Source organism: Thermobia domestica, chromosome 13 (assembly GCF_964235325.1).
Source record: "Thermobia domestica chromosome 13, izTheDome1.hap1.1, whole genome shotgun sequence".
NCBI classification, from domain to species: Eukaryota; Metazoa; Arthropoda; class Insecta; order Zygentoma; family Lepismatidae; genus Thermobia; species Thermobia domestica.
Window position 1 is genome coordinate 42,082,792 of NC_137466.1, and position 16,183 is coordinate 42,098,974.

The following is a 16,183-nucleotide window of genomic DNA, read 5'->3' on the forward strand; positions in this document are numbered from 1 at the left end:
CAATCTCCTTCACGTGGTGTACACGTGACACTGCTAATTATTATTTGGTTTGTTTCGATATATTTGATCCCTTCCCACTCGACAAAAAAAAAAAAAAAAAAAAGTTGTTGCTCTTTGACGTATGTTGTCACTGATACCGTATTTCACACTACTACCACGTCCTTCGTGTATTGTTCCATTTGGTTGCTGTTATTAGATCATTCTTCGGACCATGCTGATCGAGACTGGGCGTTATGGTTTTGATCGTCACTAGATTCACTGCTCGCTCATGTCTAGCACGCATTGATGGGTCTTTGATCAGCCAACAGTACATCAGTGAGGTGTTGGGTATTCTTTATTGCAGAATCAGGAGTAAATTTTTAACAGAATAATGCGCGATCGCATGTGACAAGCAATGTCTTTGATTTTATTTGAGTTTAACGTCACTTTCAGCGGGAACTATATGAGACATTTTACCTACGGTTTAACGTGGGATTAGAATTATGAGCTCCCGTCGGGAATCGAATCTGGAACTCCCGCACAAAGAGCGTGTATGATATCTACATAGTCACGAGGGAACTGTGGCACGCAATGCTTTACATTTCCTGAATGTGGAATGTGTTTAACTCTTTCGCGAGCCAATTGAACATTTCTGATCCATGATTGTGCAACGTTTCGAACACCAAAGACGTCCTACAGATTCAGTTGATAAGCTTTGATAACAACTCGCAGATGCATGGCTTACCATACTATAGAAGAAAATCAAAGGCCACATTTTCTGTTTGCTTCGTCGTGTCGCAATCGTTTTGGATATCCATGATTCAAGAACTTGCTAGTGAGCTCTCTGGAGCTTCAACTACGCTCTGCTAGTGCTGTTACCCATCACATTGAGTGATATGTGTAATCATTTCACACTTGTACCTTAGGCTGTTTTGCCACCTTTTTGGCTGTGTACTCTTTCCTTATTTTTGGTGTTTCATTTTTAATATCACCACTTAGTATTTGCAGAATGTGAGGAAGATATACAAGGTTATGTATGTTAGTCTTTCATTGAATTGGTGTTAATGTTTTCATTGACCATATATATGTATGTGTATATATACAGTGGCGTATTTAAAGGAGGAGCTTCCGGGCTTAAGCCCCCAGAAATTTTATTTACTATATTAAAGCAAACGCAGAATTTTCACATTTCCAGGACTAAAGTTAGCAAAGCCCCCCTCCCCGAAACAAAATCGTAAATACGCCATCCTTTGTTACTAACAAGGTCGGACCTCAGGAGTTAATTGGTAGTCCTCTTCGGAGAAAATAGCAATTTACCCATATTTAAGTTTCTTCAACTTTTTTTTTTTTTTTTTTTTTTTTTTTTTTTAAATAAGATCGAATAAGTCTTCCTAATGTTTCCTTTGTATTTGTCAAGCAACGTTTCAGGAACAGCGTACGAGATGTGAAGACGCTACCGAAAGTAGACATCGATTCAGGTCACAACCTTCTAGAGGCGGAAGTTCAAACCTGGTTTTAAAGTGAATCAAGAAAAATGGGAAGAAAAATCGAAAACGGAGCTTAGAGCGACTGAGAAATACGGACAGTGATGTAAAAGAAGAGATTGAAGGAAAATTCTATGCAATGTGCGATATCGTAGGCAATGTAGAAAGTAGTTGGTAAAAGTTAAACAGATTCTACTAGATATACTTCAATGTAACATTGGCAAGATGAATGAACACCAAGAAAACCATGGATAACTAAAGCGATGCTTAAGAAGATAAAAGAACGAGGGAAATGGAGATTTCAAGATTGGAGGGCAGATCATGAACAAGATCAGGTATGCAGATGATACGGTTATTATAGATAGAACCAAAGAGAGACTACAAAAGATGATTGATAAAATAGTTGACTAGGAAACTATGTGAAATAGAGATCAATATCGAGAATTCATGAGAGTTCATGAGAATATCCCGTGAAAATGGACAATTACGGGTCACAGTAGAACAAAGAGAACTTGAAGTCGATAATTTCAAGTATCTGGAAAGTACTTTGACGAGAGACACCGACCCCACCAAAGAGATCAGATTGAGAATTCCCATAGTAAAAGAAACATTCAATAAGAAAGAATCACTCTTAACTAGCAGACTTAACATTGGACTAAGGAAGAAGTTATTCAAGTGCTATATATGGAGTAATGGACTACATATTTCAGATTTGAACATTACGGAAGTTAGAGAAGAAATATTTAGAGAGCTTCTTAATATGGTGTTGAAGAAGATAAAATGGGCAGAGAAAGAGTAACAAACAAAGATGCTTGAAAATAGAAAGGAAAAAATGAAATTAAATCTTTAAGTTTTACGTCCCACGGTTATGCCAGTTAGGCTAAAGGAGACGGTGATTATGAGAGATAAGTGAAAATGGTGGAATGAAGAAGGTGGGAGGAAACGGGAGAACCCCGAGAAAACCCACGAGCACGATGTTTGTCCACCACAAATTTCACTTGGCGGGGACTGGGATCGAACCCGGGACCCCAAGCACCAGAGGTGAACGCTCTACCACTGAGCCACCGCGCCGAAAATAGAAACGATAGAAAAGAGACCTTCGTAGGAAGGCCAATTGGATTGGACAGATTTTGCGAACAAATTTTCTTCTTCATAAAGCCACACAAGGAAAGATGGAAGGAAAGGTAGGAGTAGGAAGAAGAAGAACACAATTAATCGATAATTTGAAAAATAGAAGAAAATATTGGAGTTAAAAGAAGCAGCTAAAAATCGAGGAACGTGGAAGAAGAATTTTCAAAGAAAAAAAAGAAAGAAAGGAAAAGAGTCCCAGGACCTGCCAAAAGGCAGACTACTTTATAATAATAATAATATCTTTATATATCTATATCCATCTATCTATCTATCTATCTATACACACACACACACAATAATATATATATATATATATATATATATATATATATATATATATATATATATATATATATATATACATGTGTGTGTGTGTATAGATAGCTAAATAGATAGATGGATGTAGATATATAGTGAGTGAATGAGTGAGGGAGAGATACACTAGAATGTTTTGGATTGTTTATATTAATATGAGAAGGATCATATATTCCAACATGACTAAAGTATTGACCTAGTGAGTTAAAAAAAAAATAAAGAAAAGACAAAATTTAATATATCAAAGGTTAAAAGAGGATAAATTTCTACTTACGTGACCCATTTTTGGGGGTTGTGGAACTTTTCTTGACTTTATTTCAAATATTTTCAAAGAGCGGACTTTTTTAGGTACTGTTGTCTTTACTATTCTTCACCGCTCTGACGTTACTAGGAATTTTTGTGACAACATTGCTGTTAAACAATGGTGTTCATTAAACATACCCGTAAATAATATTTATTTATTTATTTTATAATTTTGAAGTTTTTTTAAAATATGAAATATACTTATAAGTTGATGATCAGTGTGAAATTTTGAGCCATTATATCTTGAAATATGTTCAACTCATTTGAATGTGCTTACAGCCTGTTACCGTAAAACTCTGTAGCTTGTGCATCGCAAGGGCCTATAATTCCTTAACAGTCCATTTTATATTATACCCTCCCCACACACATGTTCTTTTCATGGTCTACCTAAAATTTATTTGCTTCAGAATTCTAAATTAGAACTTGATACATTGCGGGCATATTCCTATAAGGCGACATGTACCGCAAATCTCAGAAATATCAATTTTCATCTTTTATTGATTTTTTTCTATGAAAAAAAAAAAAAAAACAAGGAGACGAGTTGAGCCGATCTCATCCGATCTGAATCAAACGTGGTATGCTGGTAGACCTTGATCTGCTATACAAGCGTGTGATATATAAATATGACTTTTGGTTTCCGAGTTATGGCGCATCAAATTTTGAGTCACATTTTCGGAAGCGAACAATATATATGAAATATTTCCGTGTTAACGTCCCATGATTATGCTGTTTAGGCTAAAGTGAGATTAATGATAAAGGCAAGTGAATGATGATGATGATGATGATGGGAAGAATTGGTGGAATGATAATGTAGGAGTAAAGTGAGTATCCCGAGAAAACTGTTATTCACCACAAACTTACTTGGCTGGGACTCGAACTAGGGACACCACCCACCAGACCACTGATCCACCCCTGCGTGCCTCCCTCAACAAGAAAAAGAAAGAAAGAACAACTTAAAATGAGAGAAAAAGAAAAGGTTTTAATTTAACGTTCTATTAATGAGAGTGAATGATCGTGAAATTAGATTTTCTGTGCTTTCCCACCTGGAATCGAACTAAGGACTACGTATACCCAATGCGCTTGCACTAGCCACTGGACCATCAGGGACGGACTCACCGTTTAGGCATAGGCCCTATAGGCAGGTAGGATTGTTAATATAATATTGATTTGTTGCGCTCCCTGCTTTCGAAGAGTAACCGAATTTAAAAAAAGAAAAAGGAAAAGTACGAGAAATGGTTCCAAAGTAAATATAAAGTAACCAAGAAAGTTCTGTCGCTTTTTCACTCACCACTTTCGAACATCAATATGTCACCTCAGACGTACCTGGAAGATCAAAAATAGTCCCCATCAGCATCGACGACCTTCTGACAATGTTCTGGAAGGCCATGGACTCCATCGCGGTAGAACTTGATAAGCCGTGAAGGAAGAAGGTATCAAGTGCATTTTGCGCATCTACTAGGGATTTGAACTGCCGTCCTTGAAGGTGATTGTGCAAGGAATGGAATAGGTGATAATCGGACGGTGCAATGTCCGGGAATTATGTCGGATGTAATAGCGTTTCCGGCGCAGAATGGCGTCCCGAGTCATCCTAGCCACGTGGGGCTTAGCGTTGTTCTGGGGTAATAGGAGAACCCCTTTGCGATTCAGAAGTGCTGGCTCTAGAGTTTTGAGTTTTTTTTTTTAACAGAGCTCCACTGTTGACAGTACAATTGCATTGATGTTCTGACAAGCTGGTAGTAGTCAAATCATGTGGGACCCATCGACCCAACTTGAAGTGCTTCCCAAGTTGATGGAGGTGCTGGCGAATGGTTTCACCACTCATACTGAATTGTAGTCCCAGTTCTTCATATGACTGGTCGGTGTTCGCCTCAATTGCTGCCTCAAAATCTTCATTTTGTACATGTGTTAGTCTTTCAGCACGTAGTGCGTTTTCGAGAGTTTCGTCACCGTCCTCAAACTTGTTAAACCACCGCTGCACTGTCCGTGTAGTCATGACACCCTCACCATTGGCCTGGCATATATTCCGCCCCGCTGCAGCGGCGTTTACCCCAGTTTAAGCTGGTAATGCATGCTCTTATGATGTTTTGTGGAGGTCCCATATTCACTCTGTCCTTACGCAAGTTCACAATGTAACAGAACTGCCACAACCAGGTAGTATGTTGGACATACCAACAACTAGATTTCGCCTTATTTCCATTTGCATTCAATTCGCCGTGTGAGGGCCAATTGAACACAGACCTTCACAGAAGCAACAAAACTTTCTTGGTTACCATTATAAATTACAAACCAGAATTACAAAAAAAAAAAAAAAAAAAGGAATTCTTGGTATCTATCTCGAAAATGTACGATGTTGCCACGTCTGCTTATAATGTCATCTATTATCATTTCAATGAATCTAGAAGTGACAAAATCGTTCCGCGTGACGAGCGGTCTGCGGAGCGTGTGATTAACAACATTTAATCCATATTTATTATTGGAGTGCGTTATGTAATTACTTCCGTATCTTTAAACGTTATTAAATTATTTTCATTATCCTCGTACAATCACTTTATACAGTGCAGTTCTTTACTGTGAATCATGTAACACGAAATCAGTGCTTGAGATCTAAGACTTGGGTAGACTAGTGTTGCCCTCGAGACTCGAGAAACTAATGGTCTCGTCTCGAATTTATATAAAATTGCAATTCTCGTCTCGATCTTCGTCTTTTTTTCGAGACGCGACGAGAAATTTCTAGTCTCGTGAGCAGCTCTTGATAGCTCTTATCATTATCGAGATACAGAGCATTATGTACGTTGAGAAATGCTGCATGAAAAATGCAGACAAGTGGAAAACCAGACAACCATAGATAAGAGATTAAAAACGGGCACCTAATTCAAGACACTGACTAAGAATATGAATTGCAACTAATTCTTTGAAGTCTTTCAGTTTAACGTCCAACCAGGGCCGGATTAAAGGGGGGCTTAAGGGGACTATAGCCCGGAGCCTCCAGGTGTACAGAGGCCTCCACTCTGATCAAAATCTTAACTGGCCATCTAAAAAGAATTAAGAAGATACAATAAAATAAAATATGACCAAAATTATGAAACATATTCCCTTAACTTTCCTACTGTATTTTCACAAAATGTATTAGATAAAGTCAGCAGGGGCCACATATTTTTTTCTAGCCCCGGCCCCTCCAGATGGGTTAATCCAGCCCTGCGTCCCACGACTATGTTCTTTAGGCTAAGGGAGACGGGTAATTTAGGCAAATAAATGATAATGGAGGAATTAGTGGAATTAGAATGTGAGAATAAACGGGAGTAGCCAGAAAAAAACATGCCAACACGATGTTGTCCATTATGTGGACTTAGGTACTAAATATGAAAATCAATAGCGGTATATTCTAATTTTATCGGAATATTTATGTTTATTTTACGCACTAGGATTTCTTATTTTTGTTCTTTTTTTTTTTTTAAATTGTCCATACAAGGCGGAAAAGAATAACATTATGTCTACATACGTATGTGAATTATGTTGTCTGTCTCTATTGTATAACTTACGTGTCATGTAAAACTGTGTATGTAACAAATTGTAATAAAATGTAAAAACTTTCTAGTTAAACCTACACCATCCTGAAGAACGTATTTCTCTCAAACTGACATTTTTGTGTACACGTCGAAATTTTGGATTTGAGACACCACAGTAGTAGAAACCTGCACGGGCCGAATTTTTCGGCCCGAGCCCAATCCAGCCCGAACGTACCTAGGCCCGGCCCAGCCCGGGCCCGAAAAGTTTAGGAGATTTTCGGCCCGAGCCCGGCCCGGCCCGATAACTTTTTTAAAATTCTTGGCCCAAGCCCGGCCCGGGCCCGATAAATTTTAAAAGTTTTTGGCCCGACCCCGGCCCGATAATTTTTTTAAAAAAATAGCTCGAGCCCCAATCTTTCTCAAAATTTAGAACTAAATTTGACCTAACCTCAGAAACCTTTTCTAAACACTGGTTTACAACCTGACGCTTGCCTCCCGAATGTTACCATTGCCTCCTAGAACTTTGCCTGTCATCGAGAGAACAAAATCTCCATTCCCTGTAACAAAAATCTAACTTAATTGATTTTTAGCATAAAGTGAAGATGGCAATATTGTTTAGCGACAGGCAAAACATTCCCACCCCTTCTTGTTATATTTTGAGTTCAGTGAAGGTCAAGGTCAGAGTTCAATTTACCGCATAATGCCTGCAATCCTCTATAGTGAAAGTGGAGCCGCTAGCAACACAAACTGTAAATAGCTATTGCATTCTTTGTAACATTTTTCACGGACACACTTCTTCAACGTTTGGCTTTATTCCAATTATCGTTTAACGAAAGTCAATAATTATTAAAGAATTGCAATTGATCGGCCCCAGCCCAGCCCGACCTGAAGAGAAATCAGTGTCGGCCAGCCCAAGCCCGGCCCGGCCCAAAGAAAGAACAGTGTCGGCCCGCCCAAGCCCGGCCCGCGGGCCGGGCCGGGCTTCGGGCCTCGGGCCAGGCCCGGCCCGTGCAGGTCTCTACACAGTAGTACTTTTCACCTCTTCCGTAATAAACTGAGAACTTCCTAGTTTCATACAGTGTGGTCTCTAGTGTAGTTACCCGTAACTAGAAGATTAACATCTTAGCCTTTGAGAGGATAAACAACCGAGTCCCCAACGCTAACTCTAAACTCAACCTATCCCTTGAGTAGAGCCTGTCTATTCCACCTGTGCCCCCGGAAACTGTACGAAATATACTTCGGCCCCACCCCCGCCAACGCTGACGGAAGAAACCCTCCCCTTGCTTAGGGAAAAGAAATGAATGACCTCCGCTATGTTGCCAATTTGTCATTCAGTCGTTCGGTTTTGATGAGCGAAGATCGTAGGCTACTTAGAATGGCTAACAAGACAGAGCTCAGTGAAGTCAGTGAAATAATTCATTCTGGCAACGCTTGCAAATCCAACAATTGAAATATCTCGGCCGCAACAACTTGTCTCTCCTCTTTTGAGGGAGGTACGGGAAATCACATATCGACAGCAGCGCCAGAAGGGGCATAGTTGAGATAGAAAGGCTCTAGTAATTCTCAATCAGCATCTATCCTCATCGTATTGGATAAGTAGTGAATCCAGTGAACTTCACATTTAGGCTCGTTCTTTGATCTACAAGGACGAGCCGTTTCCAAGTTCACAAGAGGGAAGTCATTTTTATCATCAACAGCAGGTTACTGAGAGACAAATATGTTCCTTGCATACATAAATTCACTGCACTACATAAACACTCTACATTTCCTAAATGTTCAATGGTAGTCTATTAAACTCAAATATAAAACATAATTCTGTGTCAACCTATTCATTTCTATGAAAAGACTGAGATTACCAATACAAGATTGGTAAAGTACTTGTGCCTTTATGGCACTGAATACTGTAGTATTTAAGCTCTACTTTCATCTCTACAGCAGTGCCATTAAGGCATGCTGTCAATTGTAAACTTATTTGGACGGGGATCGAACCAGAGGCCCCATGAACCAAAGATAAGTGCTTTAACCATGAGCCACCGCGCCACTCCTTAAGATTATGAAGTCCGTCCGTCATTCGCAATACATCGTGTTACATTCATATTGACATTAAAAAATCGGGCATGGGTAAATCAAACATGCAGATTTCCGAATCTGAAACCCAATTTGTCGAAAGCTATTTGCGTTTTTTGAGGCATGAACACTGGATATAACAGATAAATGTGCGGACAAGCCTAATACAAAACCGGCTCTTCTTAACCTTTTAATGATAAAAGGGACTGCTAAAAGAAATTAAAATTACTGGTATTTTTGCGACTCTTCTGCACTTTTCTATTTAACTTAATTATTTTATGAATATGCACTATTGAGCACAGCACATTATTGATTGATACGGGGCGTGTCCGGAAAGTCCCAAATAGTCTACTAAAACAGGTTTGTTCAAGTCAAATCTATTTTTTATATGAAAGAGCACACTTTAAACTATTTTTCGACATAGTTTCCACCATTGTTCAAACACTTGTCATAGCAGATCATCAACTTGTCCAAACCTTCCTCAACGAAACATTCTGCCAGTATCCGGCAAGTACACACCGTTTCGTTTCAAAGCCAAATTCACTGGTTCATTGCCTCTCCTCTTCGGAATGCTCAGCAAAGGAGTTGTATTGCTCCATAACAATGCTGGTCCCCATACTGCTGGTGCCACCCAAAAGCTAATCCGGCAGTTTGACTATTTGCCGTAAAGCTCCGACTTGACACCGTCTGACTACCACTTGTTCCTGCATCTGATGCGCGAGCTCGGCGGTAAGCCTTTGAAAGTCACAACGACACGAGAAAACGCTGTGGAGGTGTGGTTATCGTCACTGAAGGGATGTTTCTTTGTGGAAGTTTTAGACAAGATGGTCACCCTCTCTGACAAGTGTTTGAACATTGGTGGAAACTACGTCGAAAAATAGTTTAAAGTGTGCTCTTTCATGTAAAAATAAATTTGGCTTAAACAAACCTGTTTTAGTGTATATATATATATATATATATATATATATATATATATATATATATATATATATATAATATTAAGACGGTACTTACGTTCCGGACACGCCTCGTATTAACCATAGTTATTCACAATTCAGCTAATTTCGGGCCTGTAAAGTTAATAAATCCCACGGAATGTGTTCCTTCTGAACACTTTTTCAAAGAACTGAATATCACAACAGAACACTTACTTCACTGTTCTGTCTGCTTATTCTGTAAGGGGACGCGGTGGCTCAGTGGTAAAGCGTTCACCTCCGGTGCTTCGGGTCCCTGGTTCGATTCCAGCTCGCGCCGTGTGGACTTTGTGGTGGACAAACACCGTGTTCGTGTTTTTTTTCGGTGTTCTTCCGTTTCCTCCCACTTTCTTCATTCCACCATTTCCCTCATCTCTGATCATCAGCGTCTTCTTTAGCCTAACCGGCATAACCGTGATAGCTTCAGCTCATTTCATTTTCTCTCTGCTTATTAAGAAAAGATATCAAAAATTAATCTAGAAATGTATGTTTAGAACAATATACTATTGAGGAAAAAAGTGAAAAGAAATATTGGATTAAAATGAAACGAAATAATATTTTTGGCATCCACACGATTATGCTTTTCAAGTTAAAGCGAATGATTACGAAATAATTAGTGGAATTAGGATCGGGAAGGAAAGCAAAACCCCCTAGAAAACCCATGGACGTGATGATGTCCACCACATACTCATAGTCTAGGAACGAAGCAAAGACCTTCTCGCATTAGAAATGATTGCTCTATCACTGTGTCATTGTGCCTAATACGGCGGTATGACCCACTAATTAACTAAACTGTAATTTCCCCAAAATGTTTCACAGTCGTCAAGCATATTTCAAACCAAGTAATTGGCAACAGTTAACATAAACGAATCGATTTTGTGACAAGAATCTTCTTGGGGGGTTCTTGTCATAATCTAAGAACTCCTCCCCCTCATAAATAAGGAAGAAAGGAAGCTGAGGGTCAAATGCAAGGTCAGAAAAGCGAAAAAAATAGGGGTGGAGAGAGAATTCCTGAACGAGGAAGGAAGGAAGTAACTTGAGGATCAGAGTAACAGAAGACAAACGTTGTTGGTTGCTGTGAAACCGAATGTCACTCAATCCCACTGAAGTTATTTCCGGAAAGAGGAGAAAGAGTCAGCCACTGATCAAGTGACTGGAATCTAAACACAACAGTTCCACAATGTAAGGAGACAGATTGTCATCTTAATTATCAAGCTACCAGATAGGACTATATTTAAACCAACAACAGCTTGTTTTTTTAAGTCTTTCACTTCCTTCAGATCATCCCTTAACATAAACTTATATTATAGATACAAAGATACAGGTGAATGCTCTACCACTGAGCCATCGCGCCCCCCCCACAGTTGTTTTAATCAAGATTTACAATAGTCTCTCTTAAAAACTATTTCTAAATAATAATAATCTCACATTATTCATTCAACATTAGAAACGTTAGAAAATTTACCTGACATCTTTACTGCAAATACTTCAAGATATGTGGATATTTTCTTAGACTGCAACCGGGTTTGATTATTTCGTTCATGACGTCACAAAACATGACCAGTCCTTTTAAAAGAATATTTTGGATATTCCTGATGAAAATGCGATTGGAAGGTTGTTTTCTCTATAATTAATGTTGATTACAACAAACTTTCTGGAATCCTAATAAAATAAGAACTGCAAAATTTTAAAAAGAAATACAAAATAGATAAAACAAAACAAAAAATTATCACAAGACACAAAATAAACATAATAGACAAAATAGAATATTTGATGTGTATACCGTAAGCTCTTATTCTGTGTCCAGATTTATGTTCTGCAAAGCTATTGATTGTTTGGTATGTTATTTGGAAAATTATTGGTTGCTTTATTTATGTTTTGGAAAGCTCGTATTATTAGAGGTTCCATATAGGTCATCCTAGTTAGAACTCTTCGTTTTGTTTTATGTAAGTACTAATGTGGTAGCTTCAGCTCAGACCATTATATTTTCTCTCACAAAGATTCTACAGTCCATCACAGTTACCTGGAATTTCGTTATAACTTGAGAAATTGTATGAACATAAAATGTAAATAGTCAGACTTACCGAACGTGAAACGTCATATTTGGGTTTCAGATCATTAAACTGTAGAATCATATAAAACACATCCGTAAGTAAACGTAACTAACCTTATTTGTAGATTCCACTTCTTCGATCAAAGCAAAATTCTTTTGGGATATTTTCATTTCTCAGTAACTTTAAAATTAAGAAATAATTTTAAAGTCCACATTTAAGTCTAGATTTTCCTTTACTTATTAACTTAATCTAATTGGATAATACATTCCCAGATTACGGTATTTTTTTAAATACATTTTTATCATTTTCGAACATTACTGTAGCTATACAATTATAGTACAGTATATGTAATCTAGGTTCAGTTGAAACAATAAATATTTAAAATCATGTTGTATGAACTTGTAGGTTCTGTAAGAAGTAATATACAATTAATATCGAATAAGATTTGTTCACGACTTATATAACGTTATTCGAACGACAACCAATTAGAAAGCCCCTTGTACTGAACTTGCAGAATATGAAAATAGGCAATATACGTGGATTATAATTATAAGCTGCTATTGATAGAAACTTAATATATTGTGTAAAACCAACAAATAAGTTTTTTAAAAATGTATAATATTTTAATAAAAAATCTCACAAGTAAACCTTACGTTTGGGTGAATCGAGTTGCTGACTGAGACACATATGAGAAAGTAGTACTAAATGTGGTCAGTATTTCAGTGAAGTTGTAGGTGCGAAGCTCCAGGGGTTTAGGAGATACAGCTACCAGAACATCACATGGAAGTACAGAATAGTCTTCATACGGTTGGAGGTAAAAGCTCTGTAAGACCTCTTGTAACGACAAAAGGTGAATAACAAATATATGGGTACATATTAGGACTAGGGGGAAGTCATATAGTAAGGGTATACCTGACGGCGGCCATCTTGAAATCCGCCATTTTGAATTAAGGTTAAGTTTTTAAAATAGAAATAGGGTCATGTGATACATGATTTAAGGCGCAAATTTAATCAGAAGAACAACGGTGACGTTAATTTTGATTTACGCGCAATTGGTAAAAAGTTACAGGGAAATTAAATATTATTGCAGCATATGTATTAGTTCTTTACCCCACCTTGTAAATTTTGTGTTAATTAAATAAAAAGCAGGTGGATAAATATTAGGTCTATGGTAAGAGTTGCCTTGATGGCGGCCATGTTCAAATCCGCCATTTTGAATCAGACAAAAGTTTTAAACAAAACGCATAACAGTGACACCTTATTAATAGCAAATTGTACCATAAATCCAACGGTATAACCATTTTTGCTTTATCATTAACCAGCACAAAATTAAATGGGAATAGAGTAATGCAATAGATGACTTCGGGCTAGAAGTTAATCAGAAATACAATGGTGGCGTTACAATGTTAGTTGTTTGATGCTGTACTTGCACGCCATTTCGTTGTTTTTCTTGTATCCTGTTAAAGGACTAATACATATGCTGCAACAATATTTAATTTCCCTGTAACTTTTTACCAATTGCGCGTAAATCAAAATTAACGTTACCATTGTTCTTCTGATTAAATTTGCGTCTTAAATCATGTATCACATGACCCTATTCCTATTTTAAAAACTTAACCTTAATTCAAAATGGCGGATTTCAAGATGGCCGCCGTCAGGTATACCCTTACTATATGACTTCCCCCTAGTCCTAATATGTACCCATATATTTGTTATTCACCTTTTGTCGTTACAAGAGGTCTTACAGAGCTTTTACCTCCAACTGTATGAAGACTATTCTGTACTTCCATGTGATGTTCTGGTAGCTGTATCTCCTAAACCCCTGGAGCTTCGCACCTACAACTTCACTGAAATACTGACCACATTTAATACTACTTTTTCATATGTGTCTCAGTCAGCAACTCGATTCACCCAAACGTAAGGTTTACTTGTCAGAAGTAAATAGCAAAATGTGTGAACTGAAATAACAATTGCAACGGCCAACTATTTTGAGATCATTGAACACTTTATTGTATCATATTTTTAAAAAAATGTATGTAGAATACATTACCTGTCAAACTCTTGAACGTTAATTTAATTTATAGAAACATTTATACTTAAAGATTTTTGATATGTAATACAAAATTCTCAGTATTTAAAATTTTGAATTACCACCATTCTCTGAGTTTAAACATTGGGCTGATTCTTCGTAATTTTGTTGTTGGACACTATCTTGACATTTCATGTTACTTGACCGCGGGATTCTTATGGAGAATTACATGGTAAAGAGCACACCTTGCATTTCGCATTTCTATCTTATTATACATGTAATCATATTATATTTTAATTACGAGGCGTGTCCGAGAAGTAAGTACCGTTTTTTAAAAAAAGTACTAAATCAATTTGTTCAAGTCAAATTTGTTTTTACTTTAAAGATCATACCTTGAACTAATTTCCAACATAATTTCCACTAATGTTCAAACACTTGTCATAGCAGATCACCAACTTGTCCAAACCTTCCTCTACGAAACATCCCGTAGTCTTGGGGCCAGACCATGTCTGTTGGAAAAGTTGCGTATACGGCATTTCTCTTTTGGAATAGTTTGTATGGTAGTAGTGGACTATATATGGGTTGGTCACGTGGTCGGGATAGTGCGCAATTTCTCCCAATATGGCCGACAATATGGCCGACCAGCCAAAGTGCAATCTTTGTGAAAAAAACACATATCTTCTAAACTAATAATCTAATCTTCATGATTTAAAAACTAAATGACGCAGAAGGTAACAGGCTATAATAAATTATCTAAAGTGTTTGAATAATCATTGAAATAAACACCTATTAAAATAATTGTATATTAAAATTTGCATTTTTTATGATGGGTATAACTCATATTTTTAAACATGACAAGTAAACAACTGGAATGATCGAAAAACACAATTTTTAACTTAAAATGGTATTAAAATATCTTTCATTTGACACATAAATCATTAAGATCGGTTAAGAAACAAAGAAGATACAACGAATTAGTTGGGAGCATACATAGCATCTGTTGGAGAAAGTTGCGTATACGGCATTTTTCTTTTCGGATAATTTATGTGGTGTTGATGGACTAATTATGGGTTGACCACATGGTCGGGATAGTGCACGTTTGTATTAAAGAATAAATAGGCTCCTTAGGTTTTTGCGCCCACAGAGGAGGGGTTGATGACGTCATTACGTATATTGGAATACACACTTATAGAGCACCATTCTCGTTAGTGGTGCATGGGATTATTTCCAGTTTGATCAAAAGATTTGATATGAACAGATTTTTCCAAGATGTTGGTAAATATTTAAAACTAAAAGTTACAATCTTAGGAGTTAGAAGAATTTGGTAAGTTCAATCTTTTAATAAGTTTTCTTTGATAAGTTCAAGCTTTTAATGACAATCTTTCCTCTCAATACTTATATTTTTAAATTAAGTATGTAGTAACAATTGTTATAGTCTCAGAAATAATACGTAGTGTACATAGTACAAATGATGATATCATAGTAACATAGTCAACAAAAAAAATAAACATTATTTTGGATGTTACAAAAGAATTACACAATACAATGTTATTATATGAACTTTGTTATTTGGTACTACAGCTTGCATGCTAGTTGTATGGATTATTACAACCATTTAGATCGCATTCACAGAATTTCGAGCACGAAATCACTGCTAAACGACACTTGCAGACAGTGCTTTTGGCACATTTCTTGCATGTGCACGGTACAGGTAAATCCGGTGGAAGTCTTTCTTCTACTACAGATGGTAACCAATCACCGTCTTCTTCTACGAAACCATAGTCCGCTGGATTAAGTGGTGTGTAATTCTGAAGTATATTGTACCAATGATGACTTTGAAGATACGCTCTTTTTATGTGTGTGTTGATGATGATGTTGGAGGAAACTTTGTGAAATCAATACATTTCATTCTGTGATATTTCGTAACTCTGAGTTCATCCAATGTTGCGTAGTTTGCTTTTATGGTACTTGCAAGATATGACTCAGCTTGTTGAACCATTACATTGTTTAACTCATTCTTCCAAAAATGTTCCAAAAGTTGGGGTAACTCCATCGCACGTTTAACAGCAGCGTGTTTTGTCGAAAATTTGCTTGTGGTATTGCATCCAGACAACGCATGGACAGCTGGCAAAATGTTGATAAAAAGTTCTGGAATGTAGTCAATAAGTGTGTGAACTGGTAAATATCTGGTTGTTGACCCTGCGCCACACAGAACCCACATTTCAAGAAGTCCTCTCTTCTAAAATTCCAAGGCAAAAAAGTACCTTGCACATACAAATGAATCAGCATCGGATGAAACAAGTACAACGCGTGTTATTTCTGATGTCCTGATGGCGTGATT

At 37.2% G+C, this 16,183-nt stretch overlaps 1 protein-coding gene across 1 annotated transcript in view; it reads right to left on the minus strand.

The window, feature by feature from the left end:
• Positions 1–3,268, minus strand: part of LOC145669180 (uncharacterized) — a 46,340-nt gene extending 43,072 nt beyond the window's left edge. Inside the window, exon 1 of the mRNA XM_081737509.1 lies at positions 3,184–3,268. Within this exon, the coding sequence (XP_081593635.1) occupies positions 3,184–3,192 (9 nt within the window). The 5' untranslated portion in view covers positions 3,193–3,268. The remainder of the gene's footprint in view (positions 1–3,183) is intronic.
• Positions 3,269–16,183: the final 12,915 nt, after the last annotated feature.